Source organism: Balaenoptera musculus, chromosome 13, assembly GCF_009873245.2.
Source record: "Balaenoptera musculus isolate JJ_BM4_2016_0621 chromosome 13, mBalMus1.pri.v3, whole genome shotgun sequence".
Lineage (NCBI taxonomy): Eukaryota > Metazoa > Chordata > Mammalia > Artiodactyla > Balaenopteridae > Balaenoptera > Balaenoptera musculus.
In genome coordinates, this window is record NC_045797.1 from 20,445,062 (window position 1) to 20,471,789 (window position 26,728).

Sequence of the window (26,728 nt, forward strand, 5' to 3'; positions counted from 1 at the left end):
CCATTAGAACACCAAAGTAGTAATTTGCTGCAGGTAAGATCCACTGATGAATGTTAAATTTAATGGGTAAAACTTAAGGAAAAACAGGATTTGCATAGCATTTCAAACGTACCTCACTCCCCAAATTTTAATTAATATTTATGGCTGTTTATTTTTAAACATATACTCACAAATTCTTTGCTACTTTTCTCCAACAGGTGAAGCTTAATTCCCCTTCTACTGCTATGAGCTGGACGGTGACTCACTTCTAAGAAATAGACTGGAATTGGAGAGAAGGAAGAGAGAAATAGAAGAAAGGAACAGAAGATAGAAACGCTTGAGGCAAGGCTTCGGACTTTGTTTTTGTGCTTTTCTTTACAAACACTATTTGCAGGTGACATTGATGCATAAGTAGAAAGCTGAGGAGAAAATCTACAATCAGCTACTAGAACAAAATAAACGAATCTAGCAATGTCATAGGATCCAAGGTCAACACGAAAAATCAACTGCATCCCCCATAGAGTAGCAGCAAAACAATTGGGAAAACTAAATTTTTAAAATCCCATTCAAAGCAGCAACAAAAACATAAAATACCGGAATAAATCCAGCAAAATATGTCCAAGACTCCCACAATGACAACTACAAAACATTGCTGAGAGAATTTAACAAGATCTCAATAAATGGAAGTGTATACCATGTTCATACGTTCAAAGACTCTGTTAATATAGTTATTATCATTAAATTGATCTACAGATTCAAAGCAATCCCAATAAAAATTTCTGCAGGCTTAAATAAAAGATAACCAGCTGATTCTAAAATTTATATAAAATTCAAAGGATCTAGAATGTACAAAGTAATTTTAATAGAGAAGAACAAAGTTATAGAACTTTCCCTACCCTAATTTCAAGACTTACAAGGCCACAGTAATCAAGACAGTCCGATACTGGTGAAAAGACAGACACGTAGACCAATGGAACAGACAGAGAGCACAGAAACAGACCCACATATACATGAGCCCCTATTATCAGTTTAAGTAGAGAAGATTACCATTGATAATGTGGGTGGGCCTCATCCAATCAGTGGAAGGCTTAAAGCAAAAACAGAGAACTGCTCTGGGGGAAATATTCTGCCTCAGACTGCAGCACTGACTCGTGTCTGAGTTTCCAGCCTGCTAGCCTACCCCACTTGCTAGCTTCTACAATCACGGGAACCATTCCTTAAAATAAATCTCCTGATATATGTACATATATAGCCTACTGGTTCTGTTTCTCTGGAGAATCTGACTGATAAACCTATCCTCTCTTTTAGTTGGCTTATAGGTTCCTCCCCACCAAAAAATTTCTTTTTCTACTTTGTTCTTTATGGAGGGGTTAGGAAAGGGCTTTCTGAAAGTGTTTAATTTAATTAGCATTTATAGCTAATTTAACACATAGCTTACTATGTGTTAGTCATTGATTTAAGTACTCTGCCTATATTAACAGCTACCCCAAAAGACAGGTACTACTGTTATTCCCAACGTACAGATGATGAAACTGAGGCCTATGGGATATTAAGTGACTTATCACACAGTTAGTAAATGCTAGAGTCAGGTTTCAAACGTAGGTTGTCTAGTTTCATGACTTACGTTATAGCTATGCTAATTGCCTTAAAAATGGATGTATATAGGGTATATTTTGGAGTTAGGCTAATAAAATTAAATTATGGCTTTGGATGTGAGGGAAGAAGGAATAAAGATAACTTCATGCTATTGACTCAACTAACTAAGTTGTTAGTCCCATGACTAATGGGGAAAAAATAAAGGAAGGTGTATTTGGGTTTGAGTGAGAGCAATATTACCAGATTTATCTTCAGCAGAGGCCCAGAGGTAAACATTTTGGAGTTAGCATATAGAGTGAGCGGACTGACAGAGAAGAAAGAAAGCCAGAAGCCAGGACTGAGCCCTGGCACATTCCAAAATTTTTCTTAAGCAGATGTGGAACCAGAAGGAGTTGGAGGAAAGGAGATACGTGAGCCAAAAAGCCATGAAAATAGGGTGGCCCAGGAGGGAATCATGGTTCTCAACTCCATGTCTGCTATTGAGTAGACTGAGCGCTGTAGAGAGAAATGGCCAGATATGACTGACAGCTGAACCCAGTAACTCTGACCACAGCAGGTTCCACGGAGTGGTCAGTCGGAAAGCCAGAATGGGCGAGTGAAAAGAGACCACTCATAGCACACTTATTTTAAAAAACTCATGGGAGAAGTTTGTGATAGAGCAGTACGGCAAAATGTTAATGGCAGATTTAGGTAGCGGTTTTGCAGGGATTCCCGGAAAACTGTTCAATGTCTGAACATTTTCGTAATAAAATGATGGGGGAGGGAATGCATGGGAAATATGGACATCAAATTCAGGACTGTGGTTCCCTGGCCAAGCTGAGCAGTGGGGGCAGAAGGGAAGGATATACAGACATTGAGGTAATAAGCAGGCAGCTTCCACTCCAGGACAAAGTTTTATTTCTCAACAAAGAGCATACTGGTATTTCTTGTTACTCCTCATGTGGTTCTGTATCTATTATATTGCATGATAAAAAGAAAAGTAACTGTGGGTAAGAAAAATGGGGTTGTTGGAGGTGGTTTGCAGTTAGGTAAGGCTTCTGTTTGTTTTAACCTATCACATTTGCATCTGTTTGAACTGTTCTGGTAGAAAGGAAGAAACTGATAATTCCAGAGTGGGATGAGATCACCCAAGTTGAGTCTTCCAAAATGTGACGGCGAAGGGGACCAAAAGCTCCAGTTGGGGGTAGGTTTGGGAGAAGAAGTGGCTCTTCATTCTTTTTTGACCCATGAGCCAAGAGTACAGGTAAACAGCATTAGGCAGTGACTCTGATTGTTTAAAAAGAGTCATTCAGGGCTTCCCTGGGGTGCGCAGTGGTTGAGAATCTGCCTGCCAATACAGGGGACACGGGTTTTGAGCCTTGGTCTGGGAGGATCCCACAGCCGTGGAGCAACTAGGCCCGTGAGCCACAATTACTGAGCCTGCGCGTCTGGAGCCTGTGCTCCACAACAGAAAGGCAGCGATAGTGAGAGGCCCGCGCACCGCGATGAGAGAGTGGCCCCTGCTCCCCGCAACGGAGAAGGCCCTCATGCAGAAACGAAGACCCACACGCCAAAAATAAATAAATAAAACAAAGAATTATAAAAAAAGAAGCCATTCATCTGCTGTCTTTCCTATCTGCCCTTTTCTCTCCAAGTTAACAGGAAGTCCATTATTAGCTTATAATGATTAAGAGTCTTTCTGCTTAGCTTTGAGATGTTGGGATGGCTCTCTGTATTTACTGTAAGGTCTGATTTTTTCTATATTGCCTGTATGTCACTCCTGAGGGCCGGCTTCTAGGACCTTATGTTAGCATGCACTTACAATTCGCATGGCTTTAGAAGCTGTTTGCCTTGCCCATTATTTTCTTTTCCAAAAGTTGCTCACTCGGTCTCAGTTTCAGAGGGGTCCACAGCATGAAGACCGCCTGGGTTGCATCAAGTTGCTGGCATATCATAATTAGGGATGCATCAGTGAATCAGCTTCATTTTGGACTCTTACCCCGTTGATTCAAGATGTTTATATCAAATGCATTTTTGATTGAATTACAGACTTAGCTATTAGGGAGGAAATGCTTGATAACCAGTTTCTTTATGTGGTAATGTAGCATATTTCCTTTTATGCATGGTAGGGATCAGATGTTTGGTTTAATTTTACCTTAAAGCAAGGTGAAATTCAAATGAATGGAGTCATTGAGTGATCTACCTGAAAGATCGTTTTTAATTTTATAATTAAAAATATCATAAAACTTTACATTACAACTTGTCTGTTATAAGCCATAAGAGTGCAATTTGTAGCTCAGTTGTAGCAAGCGCCACACAATGATGGATAATGATAAAGGCAAGAGCCCCCAGGCTTTTAGAGCCTGCAGCTGCTAGGTCTGGTGCTAAGCACTTTACATGCATCCCATCATCTGCTCTCCACAGCAGTCTGGGAAGTGTGTGTATGAATAGCCCCACTTAACTCATGCAAACACTGGGGCAGAGAGGATAAGTAACTTGCCCACGTCACACAGCTAATGCAGCATGAAAACTGTAGAACTGGAACCTGACTCTGGATCCACTGCCCCACACCTGCCACCATGCCCCTTCCTGACACCTGGCCCATCCCAGGGTGGATCCGTATGAATAGCATGCCTGGCTCCTTTTTAGTCTCTGACATTGTTCTTTCTTCTTTTCCATGGATTTCTATTTTCTTTCTTACTGTGTTTTGTATATCCCTGTAAGCCTCTTTAAATCTTTTCTGTGAAAGGTAAGAACAGTTTTCCTTAAGTTGACAAGTTTGGACCTCAGTAAAGGGTATTAAAGGGAATAGTCCTCAGTTGGTAATCTTTGAAACCAGATTTCCCATTTTATTCATGCAGATGTAATTTACCTTTTTGCAAATCAGTTTAAGAATAAGAATATTTTAGCATCCACACTGCATTTGTCCTTGCCATTTTGCTAAGCAGATACGCATGGCTTGTATTATGGTTTCTTACTATTGAGCTCAGCTCAACTAATAATGTATCAATGTTGGTTCATTAATTGTTAGAAATGTACCATAATAATATTAGACGTTAATAGGGAAACTGGGTGTAGGGTTTATGAAAATTTTCTATATTACCTTTGCAAATTTTCAGTAAATCTAAAGTATTCTAAAATAAAGCGTATTTTTTTTTTACTGCAACAAGTTTAGGTGATTTGTAGAGACACAAGTTTTCAAATCAGTAGGGGAAATCTCCTAGGACTGAGATTGATGGGTTGTATGGTAATTCTATGTTTACTTTTATTAAAAACAAAAAACGCCAAATTGTCTTCCAAAATGGTAATTCATTTTGCATATGAATGTACTAGAGTTCCTATTGTTCCACATCCTCATCAGCATTTGTTACTGTTAATTTGGAGGATTTCATTGACTCTAGTAGGCATAGTGAAGTCTCTTTTGTTTTAATTTGCATTTCCCTATGACAAGTGATGTTGAACATTTTTTTCATATGCTTTTTGCCATCTGTATATCTTCAGGTCATTTGCCTATTTTTGAATCTGATGATCCTTTTCTTATTGTTGAATTTTTTAGAGTTCTTATATATTTTAGATACAAGTCCTTTATCAGATATGTGACTTACAAATATTTTCTTCCAGTTTATGATTTTTCGTCATTGTCTTTCACAGAGAAAAAGGTCTCAATTTTAAGTTCAACTTACCAATTTATCTTTCATTTATCATGCTTTTGGTGGTTCCATTTTTAAATTCTACTTCTATAGCCTGAAATCATCACCCTGCTTAATTTTTTTTGTATTAATTGTCTGTCTCTTATCAGAATGTAATATTCCTATAGGCAGAGAATGTCTGTTTTCTTTCTTCTGTATTTTATACTCCCAGCTCCACAAATAGTGCATGTGCTTAATAGATACTTAATAAATATTTGTTGAATTAGTCAATTAATGGACATGGAGCTCTTTCAGCATCAGTATGGACTTGAAAGGACTAACAGAATGATGTTGCCAACTAAAAATTGTCACTTGCCATCTGGCTCTACAAGGATCAGGTCTCTAGCCACTGCGGTCACTGACCTTCAACACACCCTGAAAGGAGATCAGGGCATAGCTCAGGAATGAGGCACTCTTGTGCTCTGGGAAAAACTGGCAGAACACGCTTCAGATAGTTAGATATTTTCAGGAAAAGATTTTATGAGCCCAATTTCTTGCATCCTCTCATATCTAGGAAAGCTCTAAAATCATTAATGGATGAGCAGCAACCTTCTTGTGACTAGCAGCAACCCTCTGCCAAAATGTGTGCTTGAATGCATGTCTCCCCCTTCACCAAAATCACATATACACCGACCACAACCACCCCACCTCTTCCGGAGCAGTTGCTCAGAGCTAGCCAAGAGGCTGTCTCCCAGGCTATGATGCTCATGTTGCCCCAAATAAAATTTAACTCACAACCTCCACATTGTGCATTTTTTTCAGTCGACAATGTTAAGAGAACACATACAAAGTCTATTACAAATGGAGTAACAACGAATAAATGGAAGCTATTATGTTTATTATTCTTGCTGAAAGATTACAGCATTTTAAAAACCCAAGGTCTCCAGAAAGAGGGGTGAGATGAAAGAATTGTCTACCGTTATCTCCCAATATGTTGCAACAAGAGCCATAAACAGGGCTCCAGGTTGATGTGGCATATTCCTGGGCCCTCAACTAGTGCAAACTTTGGCGCACTGGTGTATTTTATTTAACAAAATATGCAATAGATAAAACTACTGCAAATGTTAAAATCTGCATTAAGGTGAACCTTAAGGCGTATGGCATTTTCACATTTATGCATGTTTTTCTTCATGATACTTTCATATCAAACCTCTTTTTATCATTTTTGTCATTGTATATATCTCTAGGTTTTTTGTATTTTTTTAACTTCTGATAGCAAAGCTTCTGAAAATTTATCTCACTCCTGGATAGCATCCTTTTCAATGGAAATAAAGACTTTAGTTAAAGATGATGTATATAAAGATGTAATAAGTTTAGGCTATTAACGATTCTCAAACTTTGGAAGCATAAGATTCATTTGGGGTACTACCTGGAAATAAAGATTCCCAGTGTTACCCCAGCCATACTGAATCTAGGTTTGTGGCTAGGCCCAGGAATATCAATTTTTTATGGATATTGCCCAACCTCACGCAGGTAATTCTGAACCAGGTGGTCTGTGAACTTCACTCTGAGAAACACTTGTGAAAGAAACCTCTATAAAGGAGGGAAGCAGGTGCCATGGGAGGGACGGTGAACAGCAGTGTGGGAACACAACAAAGCATCACCAGATCCCTGACTCAGCTGCAGTCTGAGACTGCAGAGACACTCGCCATAGCAACTTCAAGGTCTGCCCTTACTTGATCTAATAAACATGGACTCTATTACATTACTTGAATAAGATTATTTTTTTACAGTAATGGATCCTACTCAGCAAAGTCCAGGCTCCAAGAAGTGAGACATGTGATGAGAAATGAGTTTTCTTTCTTTCTCATCTAGTTTTTGCCCCTCAAATCCCCATTTTCTGTCCTAGAATTCTCTTCTTCCCTGAAGGTGCTCCCCTTCATTGGAAGCACCTGCTCCCCTAGCTCTCCAGCCATACAGGAGTGAAATATCACCCCATGACAAGAGGACCCCACATCACAATACAGGAAAGTACCATCCATATAAGAGTAGTCAGGCCGCCGCACAGTACAGAAAAAGGAAGATCAATATCTCTAGGAGACTCAAGCATTCAGGATGCAAAGAGTAGAGGCATAAAGCAAGGGATACCTGAGAAAAAGGACAAGCAGAGGAACATCAGAATCCTTGCAATACCCCCGTGCTCCTTCTCCTTAGAGAAGCTGACCTCTGTGGAAAGAGGGGCAGGAAAGAGGACACTCCCTTCCTTCTTCCCCACAGTGTTGCTTTACATATTAATAGGGCGGCTGGAGGAAAAGAGGCAGAACTGTGTGACATTAGGAGCTTCTTGTCCAGGGAAATGGTCTCTGACCAGATCTCAGCTGGGGAATTCACACAGTTGATATAAATGGGAGTTTCTGTTGGACAGCTCATTCCACCAATACTGCATCCCAATACCAAAGCGGATGGGGAAGGAGAAAGCTACCAGGTCATCAAGAGGCAAAGATTTATTCCTCCTCAGAGATGCGAGGACACCTTTCTCTCTCCCTCTGTTACTTTTTCTCAGTCTCGTTCTGTCTGTCTCTGCCCACTGTTCATCAGTTACTCAATAAATATTGATTGGGTAAAAAAATAATAGTAATAGTGGAACTAGTTGATATAACCATATCACTCCACATTTGAAATTGTATCAAAACAAAGAAAACCTTGAATGAGCAGTGAAAGGTTTGACCATCTCTTTGATTTAGGAAATGCTTCTATGAAGAAGCTACCTCTTTCATCTATCTGTACCTCTTTTACCTATACCTCTTATCACTTTGCTCCATGAGATCCCTTTTAATGTTGGGTTAAGGCCATGTACATTTCTGTCTACACCCTGGCCTGGCACATCTTATTGGCTGGGCCATGTCTTAATTGTTTTGATTTGTCTTGCCCAGACAGAGAGTGGGCTGTTGACTGAACACTGAAAACCCAAGCAACTGCTCCAAGGCTTAAGAGGGTGTGGAAATATAATAATGAAATAGCACAGAACCAACTGCTGTGTTACACCATTAAATTAATCTGCTTATTGGGCAAACATGAAGGACAATGCCTATTTTTCAAATGACAGCTTTTGGATCTACTTCAAATCTAAGAAGATTCACAAAGACAATATGTGAGCATTCCATTGCTAGCAGATATTGTTACACATCAAATAAACAAATTAAATTTAAAAAATTCTTAGATATTTAAGCCTGTTATAAATTGGCCTTTTTAACTGCATCCAAGGAAGGAGTAACAGTCAGTTGTATTCAATAAAGAAAATCCCTTGAAACGTGAGAGATTCACACAGATGCCAGTAACAGACAAAAAATATAAAAGCATCTACAGCAGTGTTAAAATATCAGATATCCATGGTCCATTAAAACACCTCCTCTTTTATTCAAAATAATTGAGATCATTTCATCCAATCTGCTTTCGTTCTGATGTTTTCTATAAAACCCATTGTTGGTTATACCTCTCTTCCCTACTAGCTTTTTATTTTTATTATTTTTAAAATTAATTAATTATTTATTTACTTATTTATATTTGTCTGCCTTGGGTCTTCATGGCTGCATGCGGGTTTTCTCTAGTTGTAGTGAGCAGGGGCTACTCTTCATCGAGGTGCGCGGGCTTCTCATTGTGGTGGCTTCTCTTGTTGCGGAGCACGGGCTCTAGGCGCACGGGTTTCAGTAGTTGTGGCCCGCGGGCTCAGTGTGGCACATGGGCTTAGTTGCTCCGTGGCATCTGGGATCTTCCCGGACCAGGGCTTGACCCCGTGTCCCCTGCATTGGCAGGGGGATTCTTAACCACTGCGCCACCAGGGAAATCCCCTACTAGCCTTCTAGATAAAGAAGTCTGCATCACCTCATGCAACCAACCTGCATTTTGTCCCTTTGTATCCACAATTCATCTCACCAATGGCTCCCTCTCTTGATACAGGCTCTGACACTTTTGATTTGGGCTGAACAAAATAAGCAAGTGAGCAAGCAAACAATCATACTCTTTGCTTGTCTGAAAATCTTCAAGATCATGCATTAAGTACTCACATGTGCCAGGCACTCTGCCAGTCTCCAGAGGTACACAAAATAATAACAAGTGGTCCTTCACTTGAGTCTCAGACTATCTTCAGGGGCAAAAAGAAATATGTGCAGTATATAGCATAATGATGACCAAAGAAGGGGATGGGTAGCTTTCCTGCCTACATCCTTTACTTCACCATCTACTCTGTTCTTTCAGCATCTTTTTATTTAGCAATTGTCCTTACAGCTTCCTGAAAATGTACTTTAAATAGAATTAATGACATCTTCCTAGCAAAATCTAAGGCATTTTCTCATTAATCATCCTCCATGATCTCAGAAGAGTTTGACATGATTGCAACAACATTCGAGTCTGGATTGATCACTGTCTTTTTTGCAAAGTATTCTATTCTCTTGGATTTCAGGATTCTGTACTATCTTTGCTCTCTGGTCACATTTCAAGGCATGCCTTCCCTCTCTGATTCATTTCTATCCCATTTTCAACCTTAATTCAGATTTTCTTCCAAAACTAAACCTCTTCTCTTCTCTATCTATTGGTAAGTACTCAAAGAAAGCTCTGATTCTGAAAGCTTCATTTATCAACTCCAAAATCTTTCAAATTTCTGTTTCCCCAAAGTTCCATTTCCATAGCATTAACCATCTGCCAGGCAGTTCCACTCATCCATCAATGTTTAAAATCAAATTGGTCCTTCCTTCCCACCCCTGTCACCCCTGAAGATGTCCCAATTAAGTTGTCTAAGGCCAAAAACATAGAATAAATACTGACCTTTGTCTCTTCCCTTCAACAAGTGGCAAATCTTTCATTCTATTTTGCAATGTCTATAACATTTAGTTTCTTATTTCTATTCCCATGGCCATCACCCCAATACCAGACCCTCAAAGTATTTTTTGGTGTTTTTTTGTTGTTTTCTTTGCAATATTACAATAATACCTAAGCAATCTGAGTCCAGTCTTCCTCTGATTTAGTCAACTTTTCATTAAGTTGCCAAATGAATCTCTCTATAACATCACTTAAATGGGTAAAAATCAAACTTCTAACTTCCTTCCTTCCTGTCTCTCTTTCATCATGTTGTCTACATGTCACCTAGTTCCTGAACTTCCTAATCTGGTCCCTTTCCATCATCTTACATGTAGTTCTAACTATGCCTGAATATGAAAATTCTCATCAAATCAGGACTTCTATATCTATCCCCCAATTTTCAATGGCATTCTTATATCTTTGCCTTTTAAAATCAGATTGCTTAAATCTGAAATGTTTACCCCACTAGCCCTCACAAATTTTTAATCAATCCTCAGGTTAAACATCACTTCCTTCTTGCTAATTCCAACTACATGGCTTTCTTTTACAACAACATTAAATATTTCACTGTTCTACAGATTTAGTTCTACTATATACTTATAGTTATACTATATATTCAACACATATTCCCTGAATGCCTACAGAATGTCAGGCATGGTAAAACATCATTTGGCATAGAATTATATCTATCCATAACATCTTAATATAGAATATCAGGCTGTCCCTGCTATATAAGTCTCCCCTATCTAACTCTATGTAAGCTACATGCTCATAAATCTCATAAAATGACTGATTGCTATCAGCTCACTAAAGTGAACCAGTAGCTAACATAGATTGATGAGTCATCCAAGTGGAGCTGATGAGCAAGAAGCAAATTAGTCTATTTCTTTTCAAATTGGCTGCACAAAGGAATCACCTGGGGAGCTTTAAAAACCTCAATGCCTGGGTTGCACCCCAGAGTGCCTGACTTAAATGATAAGGCTTGAGACCTAGATGTCAAGAATTTCCAAGCTCCCCAGGTGATTCTAACATCTGCCAAAATTTGAGAACCCCCAGGTTAGCCCATAGTTTAGAAACTAGAGTCTTCAATCCAGGGAGAGCTTGGTGGTAAACATTAAAAATGTTTTGGCATTCTTTGTCCCAAAGCTGGCCAGAGCTTCAATATGAAGACCTGATTGAAATAACTCCCTCTGCAATCCCCAGTAGCAGCTTTTCTATGTACAGTTCACAGGCTGCACAACTATCCAATCATAGTTTGCTGGGACCACTTACAACTACCACTAATTCTAAGCCACACTGAGCTATTCATCAATCCTCCTCAGGAGACTGCTAGACACTGATTCAGCTCTCCAGGATCCTGGGTCTAAGATTGATCATTAATAGGAAGGAAAGCTATTTTCTTAAGGAGTACAGATTGATTTCATAATTATAATGATAAATTTACTCTGACATTTATATAAAATTTAATTTCTCAAAATCCTTGTGACTTTCATTATGTAAAACAACCCAATGAAGCAAACACAACAATTATTGTCTGTTTTTGAAAAATGGAGACACTGAGGCTGAAAGTGGTTAAGTGATTTAGCTTAAATCATATAGTCAATGACCAAAGTAACACTGGAAGTCAGATATATTAATCAAACATCCAATGCTCTGCTAACTTCACATGTAAACCTCTTTGAATAAAACCTGCCATGTACTAGAGCATCATGCCAGGTCCTTTAAGAGCAGAAAGAAATACACACACATCATTGGTCCTATCCTAATGAAGTTTAAACTTAAATTAGGAAGACAATATACATATATGTAGTACTTTACTTATGATAAAACAGACACACACACACACCCTTGATCAACCATCTTTACCCAAGTCTAAAATATACCATCTTTATCCAAATCAAAAATATCAGTGTTCTAAGCTTTGAATACGATTTCTCTTCTTTATATATATTTAGGTAATTTATTATTGTTACTTGTTTTTAGTAGAAATGCTGTCATAGGCCTGCTCAAATACCTTTTTTTTGCAGTTTATAACTTAGAGTACAGTAAATCTTCTACTGAAATATTCTAGGGGTAGAGATATTGTCATCACTCATACTGAGCACTTTAAAAAACCTGACATGCAGCCTAGGATTAAAGATATATTTTTTTTAAATGATAAATTCAAACAACACTAAGTTTAACCCTATGAGATACAATAATGACAGTTAAATAGATAATTTCATATATAACCTTGCCAGATTACAGTAATTATAATCATGAATGTTGTAAAATTTCAAAAGAACAATAAATGGTTCTGTATTAAAAATCTGAAAATGGAGATGTACAATACTTAAGCTTCAGGCATTTACTCAGGCTGAAATGTTTTTTAAAACGCAATCCTGGGACTTCCCTGGTGGCACAGTGGTTAAGAATCCACCTGCCAATGCAGGGAACATGGGTTTGAGCCCTGGGCCAGGAAGATCCCACACGCTGTAGAGCAGCTAAGCCCCTGTGCTCTAAAGCCCACGGAGCCACAACTACTGAAGCCCGCACGACTAGAGCCCGTGCTCTGCAACAAGAGAAGCCACCGCAGTGAGAAGCCCATGCACTGCAACGAAGAGTAGCCCCTGCTCACCGCAACTAGAGAAAGCCTGCGCACAGCAACCAAGACCCAACGCAGCCAAAAATAAATAAATAAATTAATTAATGAATTAATTAAAATTTTAAAAGTGGCAATACTTTGGCCATTTGATTTAAAAAGCAAAAACAACTCAACAGTAAAAGATATCTAATAGATTTAATTCCGAAAGTATATATCATTTAATAAGTAAGCATGTGTGGATGCTAGAAGCCACTTTAAAGGAGGAAACTGTTTCTAAATATCAGTGTTTTCATAATTTCTGAATATCACCTTATGTATTAGAATTAGATTTCTATGATGGAAGGAAAGATACTATGTTTCAAAGTTTCAGTGACTAAAATACACACCTGCCCTAGTTCTCACTTACTCTCCCAAGTTCCTTTCTCCCCATCTCTCTCTGAAAGTCACTCAGCCTCTCACTTACAATAAAATCTGGGTAATGGGCAAATAGAAAATTTGGGCAAAGCCAGACAGGCTATGGAGATTACACAACAAAGAACCGAGTTGGGGTAGAAAGGCAGAAAAGAGAGCCTGTGAGTACAGAACTTGAAGGAGGGTGTGAGGACCTTGTTCTCAGGGAGAAGAAGCACAGACGTCTGAAAGTGTATTTGAGACTGAGAGGTATTGAAGATGAGAGAAACACAAAGAGAATTTCAAAGACTTTTGCCAATAAAATTTGTTATTTTGCAAATATAACAACGTTTCCTTGAATTTGATCCTGTTCAGAAAAGGACATGTGGCAGTTAGGCTTTAAACAGGCAACAAATAAGCATCATTTCTTATGCATAATTTTTCTGTAACAAGAAATGGGTAATATAATGAAAATTTAAAATATCCTCTAGAATAACAACCATGATAAGCTGTCCTAAATTAACATCTTTATAATTTCTCACTCTAATATTCCTAGGACAGTCTGGCCAAGAACTATGTTGGTTATTATACTATGTCCACAAAACACCATTTCATACGAGCTTTGAGAAATCTAAAATATAATTTCTACAGAAGGTGTGAAAACTAACTTCTAAGGAAAAAATAAGGGAGAGCTAAGAGGTTGCTGAGGAAAGTAAATGGGAAAATGTAACTTGTCTGATAACAGATAAATCTTTTTGAGAAAATGGCCTAGAGACCAGTTAATAAAAACCCTCAGTACTAGGGAGAGCTTCACTATACTGATGGTGGTGATGGTTTCATGGTGCACACACCTGTTAAAACTTATCAAATTGTACATTTTAATGTGTGAAATTTATTATCTATCAGTCAACCAAAAAAAGGAAAAAAAAAAAAAACTAGCCAGGCTACAGATGCGTGAACACGTGTCCATCTGCAATTCAGAAGCAGTACCAGTTTTCAATAGCACTTGGAAACTTGGAAGCTATCATGTTGCTAAAACACATACACAAATATACTCCATCCACATTAGATGAAATATGTAAAATTTAACACTTCAAATTAAAATAACAATTTACATGAGTGTAATGTAAATAAAATTAACTTTTAGGGGGAAGAAGATGGCAGTATGAAGAAGGGTTGTTATTTCCAGGGGCCAAATATCCATCTGCGAATTCAAAAAGTGGTTGGTTTGCAAGAAGAAAGGGGATAGAACACTCATTTATCTATTCCTTCTTTCATTCAACAAATATTTACTGAAGTCTGATGAGTGCTAAGCATTGCAAATCAATGACCGCAAAAGAGACAGAGTGTGTTCTCTACCTTCATTAATTTCTAGTGTGGCAGAGAAGAAAGTTATCAATCAAGTCACCTCACAAAAATTAAATTATCCTGTGGAAAGTGACAAGGAAAAATCCATGAAAAAGTATGATGGGAGAGTCAGGGAAGGTTTCCCTGGGAAAGTGTTCTTTGAGCTGGGATATGCAGAATGAGTCATCCTTAACTGTGAGAGAGGAGACAGCATGTATAAAGGCCCTGGGACAGGTAAAACATGGTGCTTCTGAATAACTAAAACAGAAATTGGTGAATTTAAGAGATATTTAGGAGTTAAAATCTATGGGTCTTGTAATAGACTGTATTTGGAAGGAGACGGAAGTAGCAAGAATGATACCAAGATTTCTGCAATTGGATACGTATGTGTGGCATTCATTAGATAGAAAACGGAGGACACAGGCCAGGCTGGGGGTAGGTATCTGTTCTAATTTCATTTTAATTTTCAACTAAAGCTGTTGAACAAGACTACATAAAAATTAAAAACTTCTGTGTATCAAAGGACACAATCAACAGAGTGAAAAAGTAGCCTACAGAATGGGAGAAGACATTTGCAAAACAATATCTGATAAGGGGTCAATACCTAGAACTCTTAACTACAACAACAACAATAATAAAATAAATAACCTGAGTGAAGAATAGGCAAAAGGCTTAAATAAACATTTCTCCAAGGAAGATATAAATATGGCCAACAAGCATATGAAACGATGCTCAATATAACTAATCATTAGAGAAATGCAAATCAAAATCACAGTATCACCTCACACCATTATGATTACTACTAAAAAAAAAAATAGAAAATAACAAGCATTGTCAAGGATGTGGAGAAACTGGAACCCTTGTGCACTGTTAGTGTAAGTGTAAAATGGTACAGTTGCTATGGAAAAACAGTCTGGAGGTTTCTCAAAGAATTAAAAATAGAACTACCATATGATCCAGCAATACCACCTCTGGGTGTAAATCCAAAAGAACTGAAAGCAGGGTAATGAAGAGATTATTTATATACCCATGTTCATAGCAGGATTATTCACAATAGCCAAAAGGTGAAAGGGACACAAATGTCCATCAATGGATGAATGGATAAAGAAAATACCATATAAATATATGATAGAATATTATCTAGCTCTAAAAAGGAAGGACATTTTGACACATACTACAACATGGATAAACCTGGAGGACATTATGCTAAGTGAAATAGGCCAGTCACAAAAAGACAAACACTATATGATTCCACTTATATAAGGCATCTAGAGTAGTAAAACTCATAGAAAAAGAAAGTCAAATAATGGTTGCCAGGAGCTAGAGGGAAGGCAAAATTGGGGGTTGTTTAACAGGTATAGAATTTCAGTTTTACAAGAGTTCTGCAAATGGGCTACTCAACCATGTGAATATACTTTACATGACTGAACTCTACACTTAAAATGATTAAGATGATATATTTTATGTTATATGTATTTCACCACAATTAAAATTTTTTAAATATGATGAATAAATATTGATAGTATTATAGCTATTTTGTTAGCTATATAATTGATCAATCGGTAGCTAGCTAACCAGAGAGAGAGATTTTTGAGGAAAGCTGTGAACTGAAAATACAAATTTGGAAATCATACAAAGAAACAATAATTTTATTACACTACATTCTTCTCTTCCCTTCATCCTTAAAATCTTGAATTTTCAATGACTCTATACATGTACAGTCTTCTCATCCTATTCTCCCTAAAGCCTGAATTTGACACAAGAGTCTGGTTTCATCTCCAGGAGAAAACAAGTTGAAGATTTTCAAGCAACAGCAGACATGGAGTGTTTCCAGCTATGCTATACTGCTACAACAAAAAAACCTCTACCTGTCTATACACCTAATTCCAGCAAAATTAAAAATGAGAAGTGCAGACAGGAAAAAAATAAGACTACTCTTTTGAGTAGTCTTATTTTTCTAGAGAAAAATCCACTGTTTACACATCAATATACATCCCTCTAGAATAATATTATTCTGCCTACCTTGTTTGCGTACATCCTCAACAGCAGCAACCAATTCTTCTTTGAGATCTTGACTCTCCTTAGCGATCTGTTCACCCTTTTCCAGAAAGTTCTGAGTGGCTTGCTCTACAGATGCAGCCAGTACATGGGCTTTCTTTGACCTCCCTTTCTTTTTACCAGATGGGCCTTTGTTGCTTGTGTTGACAAGGGTCGTCACCTTAAATACAAAAGAACAACTGTAAAATTACTCTGCATAACTGTCTAGAAATAGCATATTATCATCTCATAATTTTAAAATATCCTTTGCTTATTAAGTCATGAATACACATTACATAGCCTTATCTTAAGGAAAATGTGGAATTATATGGTTTAGCATATAAATTAACAGCAATTTATTTCCTGTAGAAGAAAAAAGCATGTGAATAAGGAAGAAAAGCAGACTTGCCAGTAGCTCAAAGTTTCCAATCCACTGGAGGGGGTGCTTTCAAGGGTTGACAAATTTAGCGCTGGTTGGAATACCCAGCTTCAGAGAGGAAATAAAATAAAATAAAATGTAGAATTGCCTTTGAGCTTTGAATCAGAAGAACCAATAACTGAGCCCAAAAGTCAGAGGTGCATGAGTAGTTAATAAATGGTGGACCATCAATATGCATTATTTATGTGTCACTTACCAAGGACTTTTGAAGAGCCTTGTTATTTCTGATTTCATCTTATAAAAACAAAATGGTAAATTTGATCCAAAGAGACCGAATGATTCAGTGTCAACATTTGGTTAACCTGCTAAAATTTCCAGAATTGAAATTAGATTTGCATTATCACTCCTTTTCTAAGTATCATAATTTGGATACAATATCTCACCTGCCAAACTTCTTTTAGCACTCTTGTCTAGAGCTATTTAATCTGCTAACAAAGCTTTTAATACTTTTAAACAGCTTATCTCCTGTAGACTTCTGAACCTTTATTTTCTGCCAGTGAGAAGTCTGGGAGGGAAATGAATGCAACTGTTCCATATTCTATTCAGCTAGTCATCTACACCTCTGCATTTTTTTTTATCAGCTTCATAAGAATGTGGGTGCTGTGGTTTATTTGCACTGACGTGTGTCCTGGTTAGCAAACTAAAGCCTTTATTGGAGGTTATCAAGAAAGCTCGTCCACAGAAAAGTTCTAAATGCTATAGTCTCTACAATTTACTCCAAATCTGAGAGCAAGCAGTTATTAGGCAAAGTTACAATTAATGTCCAGTCAGTTTACAGGGCAAGAGATAACATCAGAAGACAAGTATTGAATAAATGTGAACCAAGATGATGAATATAGCAGAACCATTACTTCAGAAGTGGTTAACACAGCATCGGGAGCTGTCATATTCAGCTTTCTTTTGATTGTTAATAATTAGACACACTCAGTTAAAGAAGGACTCTCTAAGGACATTTAAGTATAAACACTAGACAAAAAAAAAGAAAGATAAAGTCATTAAGAATAAGACTGTCAGAAAACGCTAGTTAGCTGTAAAATACTTATGCAGTCAGTAACACCTTGCAGTCTTTTCAGTTCCACCCACAGAGGCAACCATCAGAAGAAAGACAGCCTGTCTCCAAAGTTACTTTTTGGAGGTACAAGAATGTTCTCCTTAACGACGGTTTACTCTAGCACATTAACACAGCTCTCTTCCAGGAACCCCAACTCTCCAAAGAGCCGCTACCTGGAAACGAGTTCTTATGCTCCCTAAGCAAACACAGCAAACATCTCAAAAATCTTTTATTTGTATTTATTTTTAGTTTTTAATCAAATGTATTTGCCATATAACATTGTATAAGGTTAAGGTGTACAACATGTTAATTTGATACATGTATATAGTGTGTTGATACATGTATATGTTGTAATATGATTGCCATTGTAGTGATACTTGGCACCTCTATCTCTTTACATAATTACAGTACAATATGGTTGTCTATATTCATTACACTGTGCATAATTTCTCTATTTAGGCTAGGCTCTTTATCGGAGGAAAATATTCCTATTCTCACTGATATCTGATTTGTTCTCATTTTATATATAATTTTGAGAAGTTTTGTGATCTAACTTTTCAGTCTTCTCAAATTAGAAAAAATGGATGGAGTTGGGAGCCATTAATGTTAGGCATATTGGCAGTTTTGGGGAGTGGAAGCTGACAGTGAATCTATTAATACCAAAAGAGCTAAATGACTATATTCTGGTTCACGTTCTGCAAAGGCAAACAGATTTCAATTTTTGTGTTATCTCATGGTGCATTGCTGTATAAAGCACAGTTTAGGTAATGCTCATAATAACAAGTCAGTATGAAGTGTCAGTATGTGGGAAAAAATAAACATAGAACATTACCAGGAAGTTCCTTAGAAAAATGTGATTACTTTCAAATGAAGCAAATCAATTCAGTCCTCTTTTAGTAAGCGCTCTCATTTATTCACATGTGGAAGAACGTAAAGGGATACAAGATAGCAGAATAGAAGGAAAATTATGAGGCTCCATAAATGCTCATGTCTTAATCAGTCTAGAATAAAGAAATAATTGTTAACTCTCCCTATTGCTATTCAGTGCTTTGTTGAAGGACAAAGTCAACAAATTGGATAAGAAAAAAGAAAGAAGAGATATAAACATTAGAAAGTAGACACATTAAATTGTCATTACTTATAGAAAATATGAATGTATCGAGAAACTACAAAATAATTAAAAGACAAACTATTAGAACTATTAGTGGTTAAATACTAGATAAGCAATAACAACCTAATAGAACAGCATTACCAATGAAAAATCTAGTTTAAAATATCCTATTCACAATAGCCATAAATTGATATTCTCAGAGATAACCATAACACAAAATATAGAATGTTGTATGAAGAAAATTATAATTGTAATGAAGAATATGAAAGATGATTTAAATAACAGAGAGACACACCAATGAGCTCTGGAGACTACAGATCTCTGTGTCTAAGTCTGATATCCAGGCTGGGACTAGGTCTTGGGTAGATGGGGCTTACAGACTTTTGAAGGTCTAGTGCAGCTTGGTGGCAGCCTTTTAAGAGATGGTTATTCTGTAGAAATTCCTGGTTGAATGGTACACCTTCTCTTACCCCAACCAGGCACTCTCTCTAATCCCCACATCAACTTTCACCCTCTCTAATCCCCACATCAACTTTCACCCTCTCTAATCCCCACATCAACTTTCACCCAAGGCAAGAGCCACTCAAGATCCACACAATCCTGTTACCTCTCTAACAATTTGTGAGCACATCTTTTGTGCAGAAGAAAAAAAATAGAAAGCATAAAGTTCCAGCAACAGAGACTAGGAGTAATAGCATGAACATTGACGTGTAAAAATGGGCATGATGTTTTCTAGGTAGTAAGGAGACCATTCTCAATTGAGAGGGTGACTGTATATGAATGATATAGGAAACAAGATTAGATAGATGCGGTGGAGTAAAACTTTTAAAGGCTCTGAAAGCCAAGCTACGGAGTTTAGCTTTTATTAGCCACTGCCAACATTTTTTTTTTAAATGAGAAGCATATGTGTTAAAGTGTCCGTGTTCTCTTTCCATTCATTTCTCAGCCCACTGAAATTCTGCTTTTATCCTCACACCTCCTGTAGCAGAGTCCTCTTAAACTGATCTCTCCCTAAAGTAATTAATATGTTGCCAAAATCAAATTACTTTTATCTTATCATACTACTTTATCACATTTAGTGCTATTGACTCACCTCTTCTTTCTCCTGGATATATCTCCGGGCTAATTCTTTTAGCAATAATCTTTTCCTTCCCCAAACTCCTGTAGCTTTTAGGTGGGTCATCAAGCTTACTTGTCTCTGTACCCACGTTTATCTTCCTCCCTCCTACACCAGGAAAGACTTGCTGCTACCACCATCCTATTTTTTTGAATTTATTTTATTAAAGTATAGTTGATTTACAATGTTGTGTTAATTTCTGCTGTACAGCAAAGAGATTCAGTTATTCATATGCATACGTTCTTTTTCATATTCTTTTCCATTATGGTTTATCACAGGATATTGAATCTAGTTCCCTGTGCTATACAGTAGGACCTGCTGTTTATCCATTCTCTATATATACTAGTTTGCATCTGCTAAGCCCAAACTCCCAATCCTTCCTTCCCCCACTCCCTTGGCAACCACAAGTCTGTTCTCTATATCTGTGAATCTGTTTCTGTTTGGTAGATTAGTTCATTTGTGTCGTATTTTAGGTACCACTTACAAATGATATATGGTATTTGTCTTTCTCTTTCTGACTTATTTCACTTAATATGATAATCTTTAGGTCTATCCATGTTACTGCAAATGACATTATTTCATTCTTTTTTAATAGCTGAGTAATATTCCACTGTACATGCATACCACATCTTCTTTATCGATTCATCTGTCAATGGACATTTAGGTTGCTTCCATGTCTTCGCTATTGTAAATCGTGCTGTTATGAACATAGGGGTCCATGCATCTTTTTGAATTATCGTTTTGTACTACCACCCTTTTAAACTGATCTTCTGATCACATCATTCAGATTCATTGGCTATGCCAACTTCTCTCTAAACCCTCAACATGGCCCCTCTTTGTAGGCAACTCAACCTTAGCTTAGCAGGATACTTGATTTTCTCTAGTCCTATCTCAAATATTTCCTCAATGTCTCTGCCTCTCATCAAAGAAGAGAAGAAATCCTGCAGCTCATAGATGAGAGTATAAGTGGTCAATGGTTCTAGAACCTTGACATAATGATGGTCCCAATGGACCCTGGTCAATAAAAAAACCTCAGCAATAGCCAGAGGATGGGAAATATAGTTTTCAGATATGTTGATTGTGTGATTTGAGTATGAAACTATGAGACCCAGGCTGGTATAGACTACTCATCATCTAATGTCCTAAGAGTAGACCCTCCATTCTTACACAATGGCAAGTAATGCAGTAGCCAACACCATTTCATTCCTTTCTTTTTTTTGCAATGTGTTTTATTGTAAGACAACTTATCTGACCATGTCTCTTCTACTTGATCAGTTCTCTGCTTCCAGGATGTACAAACTCAATAGACATGGAAGACTTCTTCCAAAACAATAAGCAATAGTGAGGGCACCAAGGCACTTTGTCTTGGCGACTCTGTCACATCTGTCCATAACCAACAACAGTGTAGTTTGTCTAAGCCTTATCCGTAGGGAATTCTATAGAAAGTGAGCTCTGGAGATATCATTGTCACCCAGGGCTGGTTAGAAATATAGACTCTCAGGCCCCACTCCAGACCTACTAAAAGAGAATCTGTATTTTAACAAGATCCCAAAGTAATTCATATGCACATTAAAATCTGAGAAGCACTGAATTCTAGGACAATGATTGTCAGACTTTATCATACCTTAGAATCACCTAGATGCTTGTTAGACGGCAAATTCCTAGATCTTATAGTGCTTCTGCTCTTGTAGGTCTCAGCTAGTGTATTTCACATGCATCACATGAAATTAGGATATGTATGGTTTATAGACTTTACTTTCAGAAACAGCAGTCTAGCTGAACCAAAAGAAAGTGAGAGAGATAAAGCAATGACTTCTAGAGGTAAACCCTTCCTCTTATTTTAGGTGCCATGACATATCAGGAGTCCACAAAAACAACTTGTTGATGAATTGATTGAAAGGCAATTTCCTCTGTTAGGCAATCACAAGGAACTTGGAAAAGTAAGAGTAAACAGATGTGAATGCTATGAATCAAGCCATTATTTGAGCTCTCCAGAAAACCAAAAAAAGAGAACCAAGAGCTGAAAATAAAAAATGATAACTTAGGCACCATTTTGCTAGATTCATGCACTCTGTAGATGTGAGTAGTAAGTCTTTATGAATTCTACCGTTGCACTGCTCTAAAGTATTTCCTTTGTCATAATTGCTCAGCAAACATAACAGAGAGCTTTGATTACTGTTATAGCTTAAAAAAAGCAAGAGCATTGTGAGGTGCATATTTGAAAACAAAATTATCAAAAACAAGTTATTTATTCCAGGAGCAACTGAAGATAAATGAAAAAATCCTTAAAGAGGAAAACTCTTTAAGGGAGTTAAAATGCTCAAATGGTAGTATATTTGATAACATGAAGCCTCTAGGAGAAATCTTGTCAGGTTTTGAGCAGTGCCAAGTCAGAAAAACAACTGCCAAGTAATTAGTCAAAATGAGGTCTTCCTTGAATCACTCCTTGATTACCTAATCTATTCATTTTGCAATTATACAGTAGGCACAAATATGGCTTGTACTTTTCCTTATAAAATATATGAAACGATATATGCTCACCTTATGGTACAGTCCATTATAAGTTATATCCTAGCACAGAATCTCCAGGACATATAAGGTGTATGTATATTGTGCATTTTGGAGAGAAAAGGAGACCAGCACAGTGACAGTAGTGCTCGAGCAAAAGGAGGTGATAATACAGACTTATGGTAGTCTCACTAATAACTAAAGTAAGACTTCCACGTCATAGAAACTATTGCAATGGAATTTCGTATTGAACTGATCTTTTCTTCCCAAACACAACTCCACATCCCGTTTTAGACAAAAAGAAGTAAATTACAAGAACTGCAGTTACTGATGCTTCCACAACTTCAAAAGTCAGAATTAGAAATGATGATCTTTTATAACGAGGCACTAAATGTAATTTAAAGAGGGATAAAATAAAGAATAAGTCTGGTCTCTTTGTCTTTGAAAAAATTCTTCCCAGTTATTTGATATTGACAGTGTAGATTAGTATGTATGTTCATTGATACAGAGTCCTGGAAGCATGTATTCTTAAACTTTGAAGGTAAGGTTTTATTATATCTAAAGCAGACCTGAACTTCTACTAGTTAAGTAATGCTAGAAAGAAAGCCTATAAATAATGTTTCCCATTTAAGTGATTATTCTTTGTAGACTCACCTGCAATTTTTAAATAGGGCCACAAGGCAAGCCTTCCCACTCAGTTGCTTTGGTATACTTTTTCCAAATATTTCATCTTGAACAGTATACAGATGGTCTCTGAATTGTCGTGGTTTGACTTACTGATTTTTCGGCTTTACAATGGTGAGAAAGTGATATGCATTCAGTAGAAAACATACTTCAAATTTTGATTTTCGATCTTTTCCTGGGCTAGCAATATGTGCTATGATACTCTCTCATGATGCCAGGCAGGGGCAACCTCAGTTCCCAGTAAACCCACCATCCCCTGATCCCGAGGGGGAACAACCACACACTAATAACCATTCTGTACTCACACAACTATTCTGTTTTTCACTTTCAGTACAGTATTCAATAAATTACATTAGGTATTCAACATTCTATTTAAAATAGGTTTCAGTTATCCATATACATATATCTATTATTTTTCAAATTCTTTTCCCACTTAGCTTATTACAGAATGTTGAGCTGAGTTCCCTGTGCTGTACAGTAGGTATATGTATAACTGAATCACTATGCTGTACACCTGAAACTAAAACATTGTAAATCAACTATAGTCCAATATAAAATAATTTTTTTTAATTTAAAAAATAAATTAAAATAAGCTTTATGTTAGATGATTTTGCCCAACTGTAAGCTATGGTCTAAGCACATTTAAGGTAAACTATACTAAGCTATGATGTTCAGTAGGTTAGGTGGATTAATGAGTTTGCCACACAATATTTTCAACTTACGATGGTTTTATCAGGACTTAACCTCATTGTAAGTCAAGGAAGATCTGTTAACACCAAAAAGTAGATTTCCAAAATTAACCCTAAAACAGACATTCTGTGATTGGGTTTGAGGAATTTCTATGGCCAGCCAGTTATGACTATATTAAATTTCTATGAATAGCCAGTTATAACTATATCAAATTTTTTTCTAAGCTAAACTTTCTGTGGTTACAATTTACAGAGTGGATCAGTTGGGCCCTGGATGATCCATTCATCTTTAGATTAGAAGTGGTTCAAACTTATTTCCTAGCAAGAATCTCACTAGTGTCTATAAGCCAAGATGAAATAAGGTGGCCTTCTCGGGACTTCCCTGGTGGTGCAGGGGTTAAGAATGCCCGTGCTAATGCAGGGGACATGGGTTCAAGCCCTGGTCCTGGAAGATCCCACATGCAGCAGAGCAACTAAGCCCATGAGCCACAACTACTGAACTTGCACTCTAGAACCCGTGAGCCACAACTGCTGAGCCCGAGTGCCACAACTACTGAAGCCCTCACACCTAGACCCCGTGCTCCACAACAAAAGAAGCCACCACAATGAGAAGCCTGCATGCCGCAACGAAGAGTAGACCTCACTCGCTGCAACTAGAGAAAGCCCGTGTGCAGCAATGAAGACCCAACACAGCCAAAAATAAATATATAAGTTTATTAAAAAAAAGGTAGCCTTCTCCTTAAGCACTTGTTCTTCAGAAGAAACTCAATTTTCCTTATAGGATGTTAAACTAACATTTTCCACTCTCTATTAAGCCTGCTGTTTCATATTTAAGTAGCAGCATTAGGAGCTCAATTTCTTGTAACCTCCAGGGAGTGTGGTCTAGATTTACTGTCATCCAAAAGCTTGTCTGAGAGAAACAACATTTAGTTTTGCTTGAAGGAAGTGCAGTCCACCTCTCTCTTCACCTATTATAATATCTCAACTTAAAACACATAAGCAAAGAGAGAAATGGTATTATCCTGGACACTGGTGCAAATGTTTCTACTGCCTTAGTGCAATATCACTTATTTCAATGGAGGATACTACCACAAAGGGTTTTAGAAAGCTCACTGTGTATACTCTAAAGTTATAGATAAGATAATCATTCTTCACATAATACCGAGAAATTTTTGAATGATTTTAGTACCAAGAATATTGGAACCTCTCCTTAGAAACGGGTTTGATTTTATTTCATGGACATTAAATTGTGTAATAAATAAATTATTCCTTTTTGCACTGACTTCAATAAAAAAAGCTTATCCCAAGTCTGTGGTCCCTATTATAAAGCATATGATTTAATGTTTATTATTACTGTGTTAGTCTCCATCTTTGCTCCTTATCTATACTTATAGTCATCTTTCTTTTTTTTTTTTAACATCTTTATTGGAGTATAATTGCTTTACAATGGTGTGTTAGTTTCTGCTTTATAACAAAGTGAATCAGTTATACATATACATATGTTCCCATATCTCCTCCCTCTTGCATCTCCCTCCCTGCCACCCTCCCTATCCCACCCCTCTAGGTGGTCACAAAGCACAGAGCTGATCTCCCTGTGCTATGAGGTTAAATCACTTTCCTTTAAGGTATGTTAACCTTTCAGTATTTTATATATCCTTTAAAGTCTCCATAAATCTTTTATGGAAGGCAGTAAAATATATTCTGTCAATTGATATACCTTTTTTCCACACTTTTACATATGCAAAATGAGGATGAATCCCACAATCTGTGTCATCTAAAATATACATCTGATAAAATTTCATTTTTTTCTTACAGGTACTTAAATATATATATCTTACAATTGATGACATGTTAGATTTGATAAAACATGGTAAACCAAACAAGCACAGGAAACAAACCTATTTAAAGGATCTAGTAACAACCTAGATTTTCCTACAATCTGTGTAACTTTCAACGTCTACACTTACAGCAATGAAAAATTACACTCAAAATTAAGACACTAAAGCAATATCAGAATTCACTGAAGGAGCAACTGTTTAGAATCAGGAATTTTAAGTGAGTGAGAAGGTGTTTCTGTTTTTAAAAATCCTAAATGTTGGGACTTCCCTGGTGGTCCAGTGGTAAAGAATCTGCCTTCCAATGCAGGCGACGCAGATTTGATCCCTGGTCAGGGAACTAAGATCCCACATGCTGCAGGGCAATTAAGCCCACACACCACAACTACTGAGCTCGCGGGCCTCAACTAGAGAGCCTTTATTCTGCAAACTACAGAGCCCACGAGTCCTAGAGCCTGCGCGCCACAACTAGAGAAGAGAAAACTCGCACGTCACAACTAAAGAAAAGCCCACGTGCGGCAGTGAAGAGCCCACGCGCCACAATGAATCCCGCATGCCTCAACAAAGATTCCGCATGCCACAACTAAGACCCGACACAGCCAAAAATAAGTAACTAACTAACTAACTAAATAAATATTCCAAAAAGAATCCTAAATGTTCTAACCATCAGCGCCCATCTGAGAAAATCCCATGCTGTTCTTAATGTCCCCCCAAATTGAAGAATGACTAAACTACGTTCATGATTCACTATTTTGGATTTGACTAAGATTAAAATAAAAGGAAACAAAATAAAACTAGACTGTTACAAGAAACATATACATAAATCTGAAACCATGATAAATAAAAACTATTTTCCAATCAACACTATGTTAGCTAAAGGATTCAGTTGACCAAAACTT

At 37.2% G+C, this 26,728-nt stretch overlaps 1 protein-coding gene across 1 annotated transcript in view; it reads right to left on the reverse strand.

The window, feature by feature from the left end:
- The window catches only part of CTNNA2 (catenin alpha 2), a 1,049,409-nt gene that overhangs the window by 907,779 nt on the left and 114,902 nt on the right, over positions 1–26,728 (reverse strand). Inside the window, 1 exon segment of the mRNA XM_036873992.1 lies at positions 16,381–16,576. Coding sequence (XP_036729887.1) covers positions 16,381–16,576 — 196 coding nt within the window.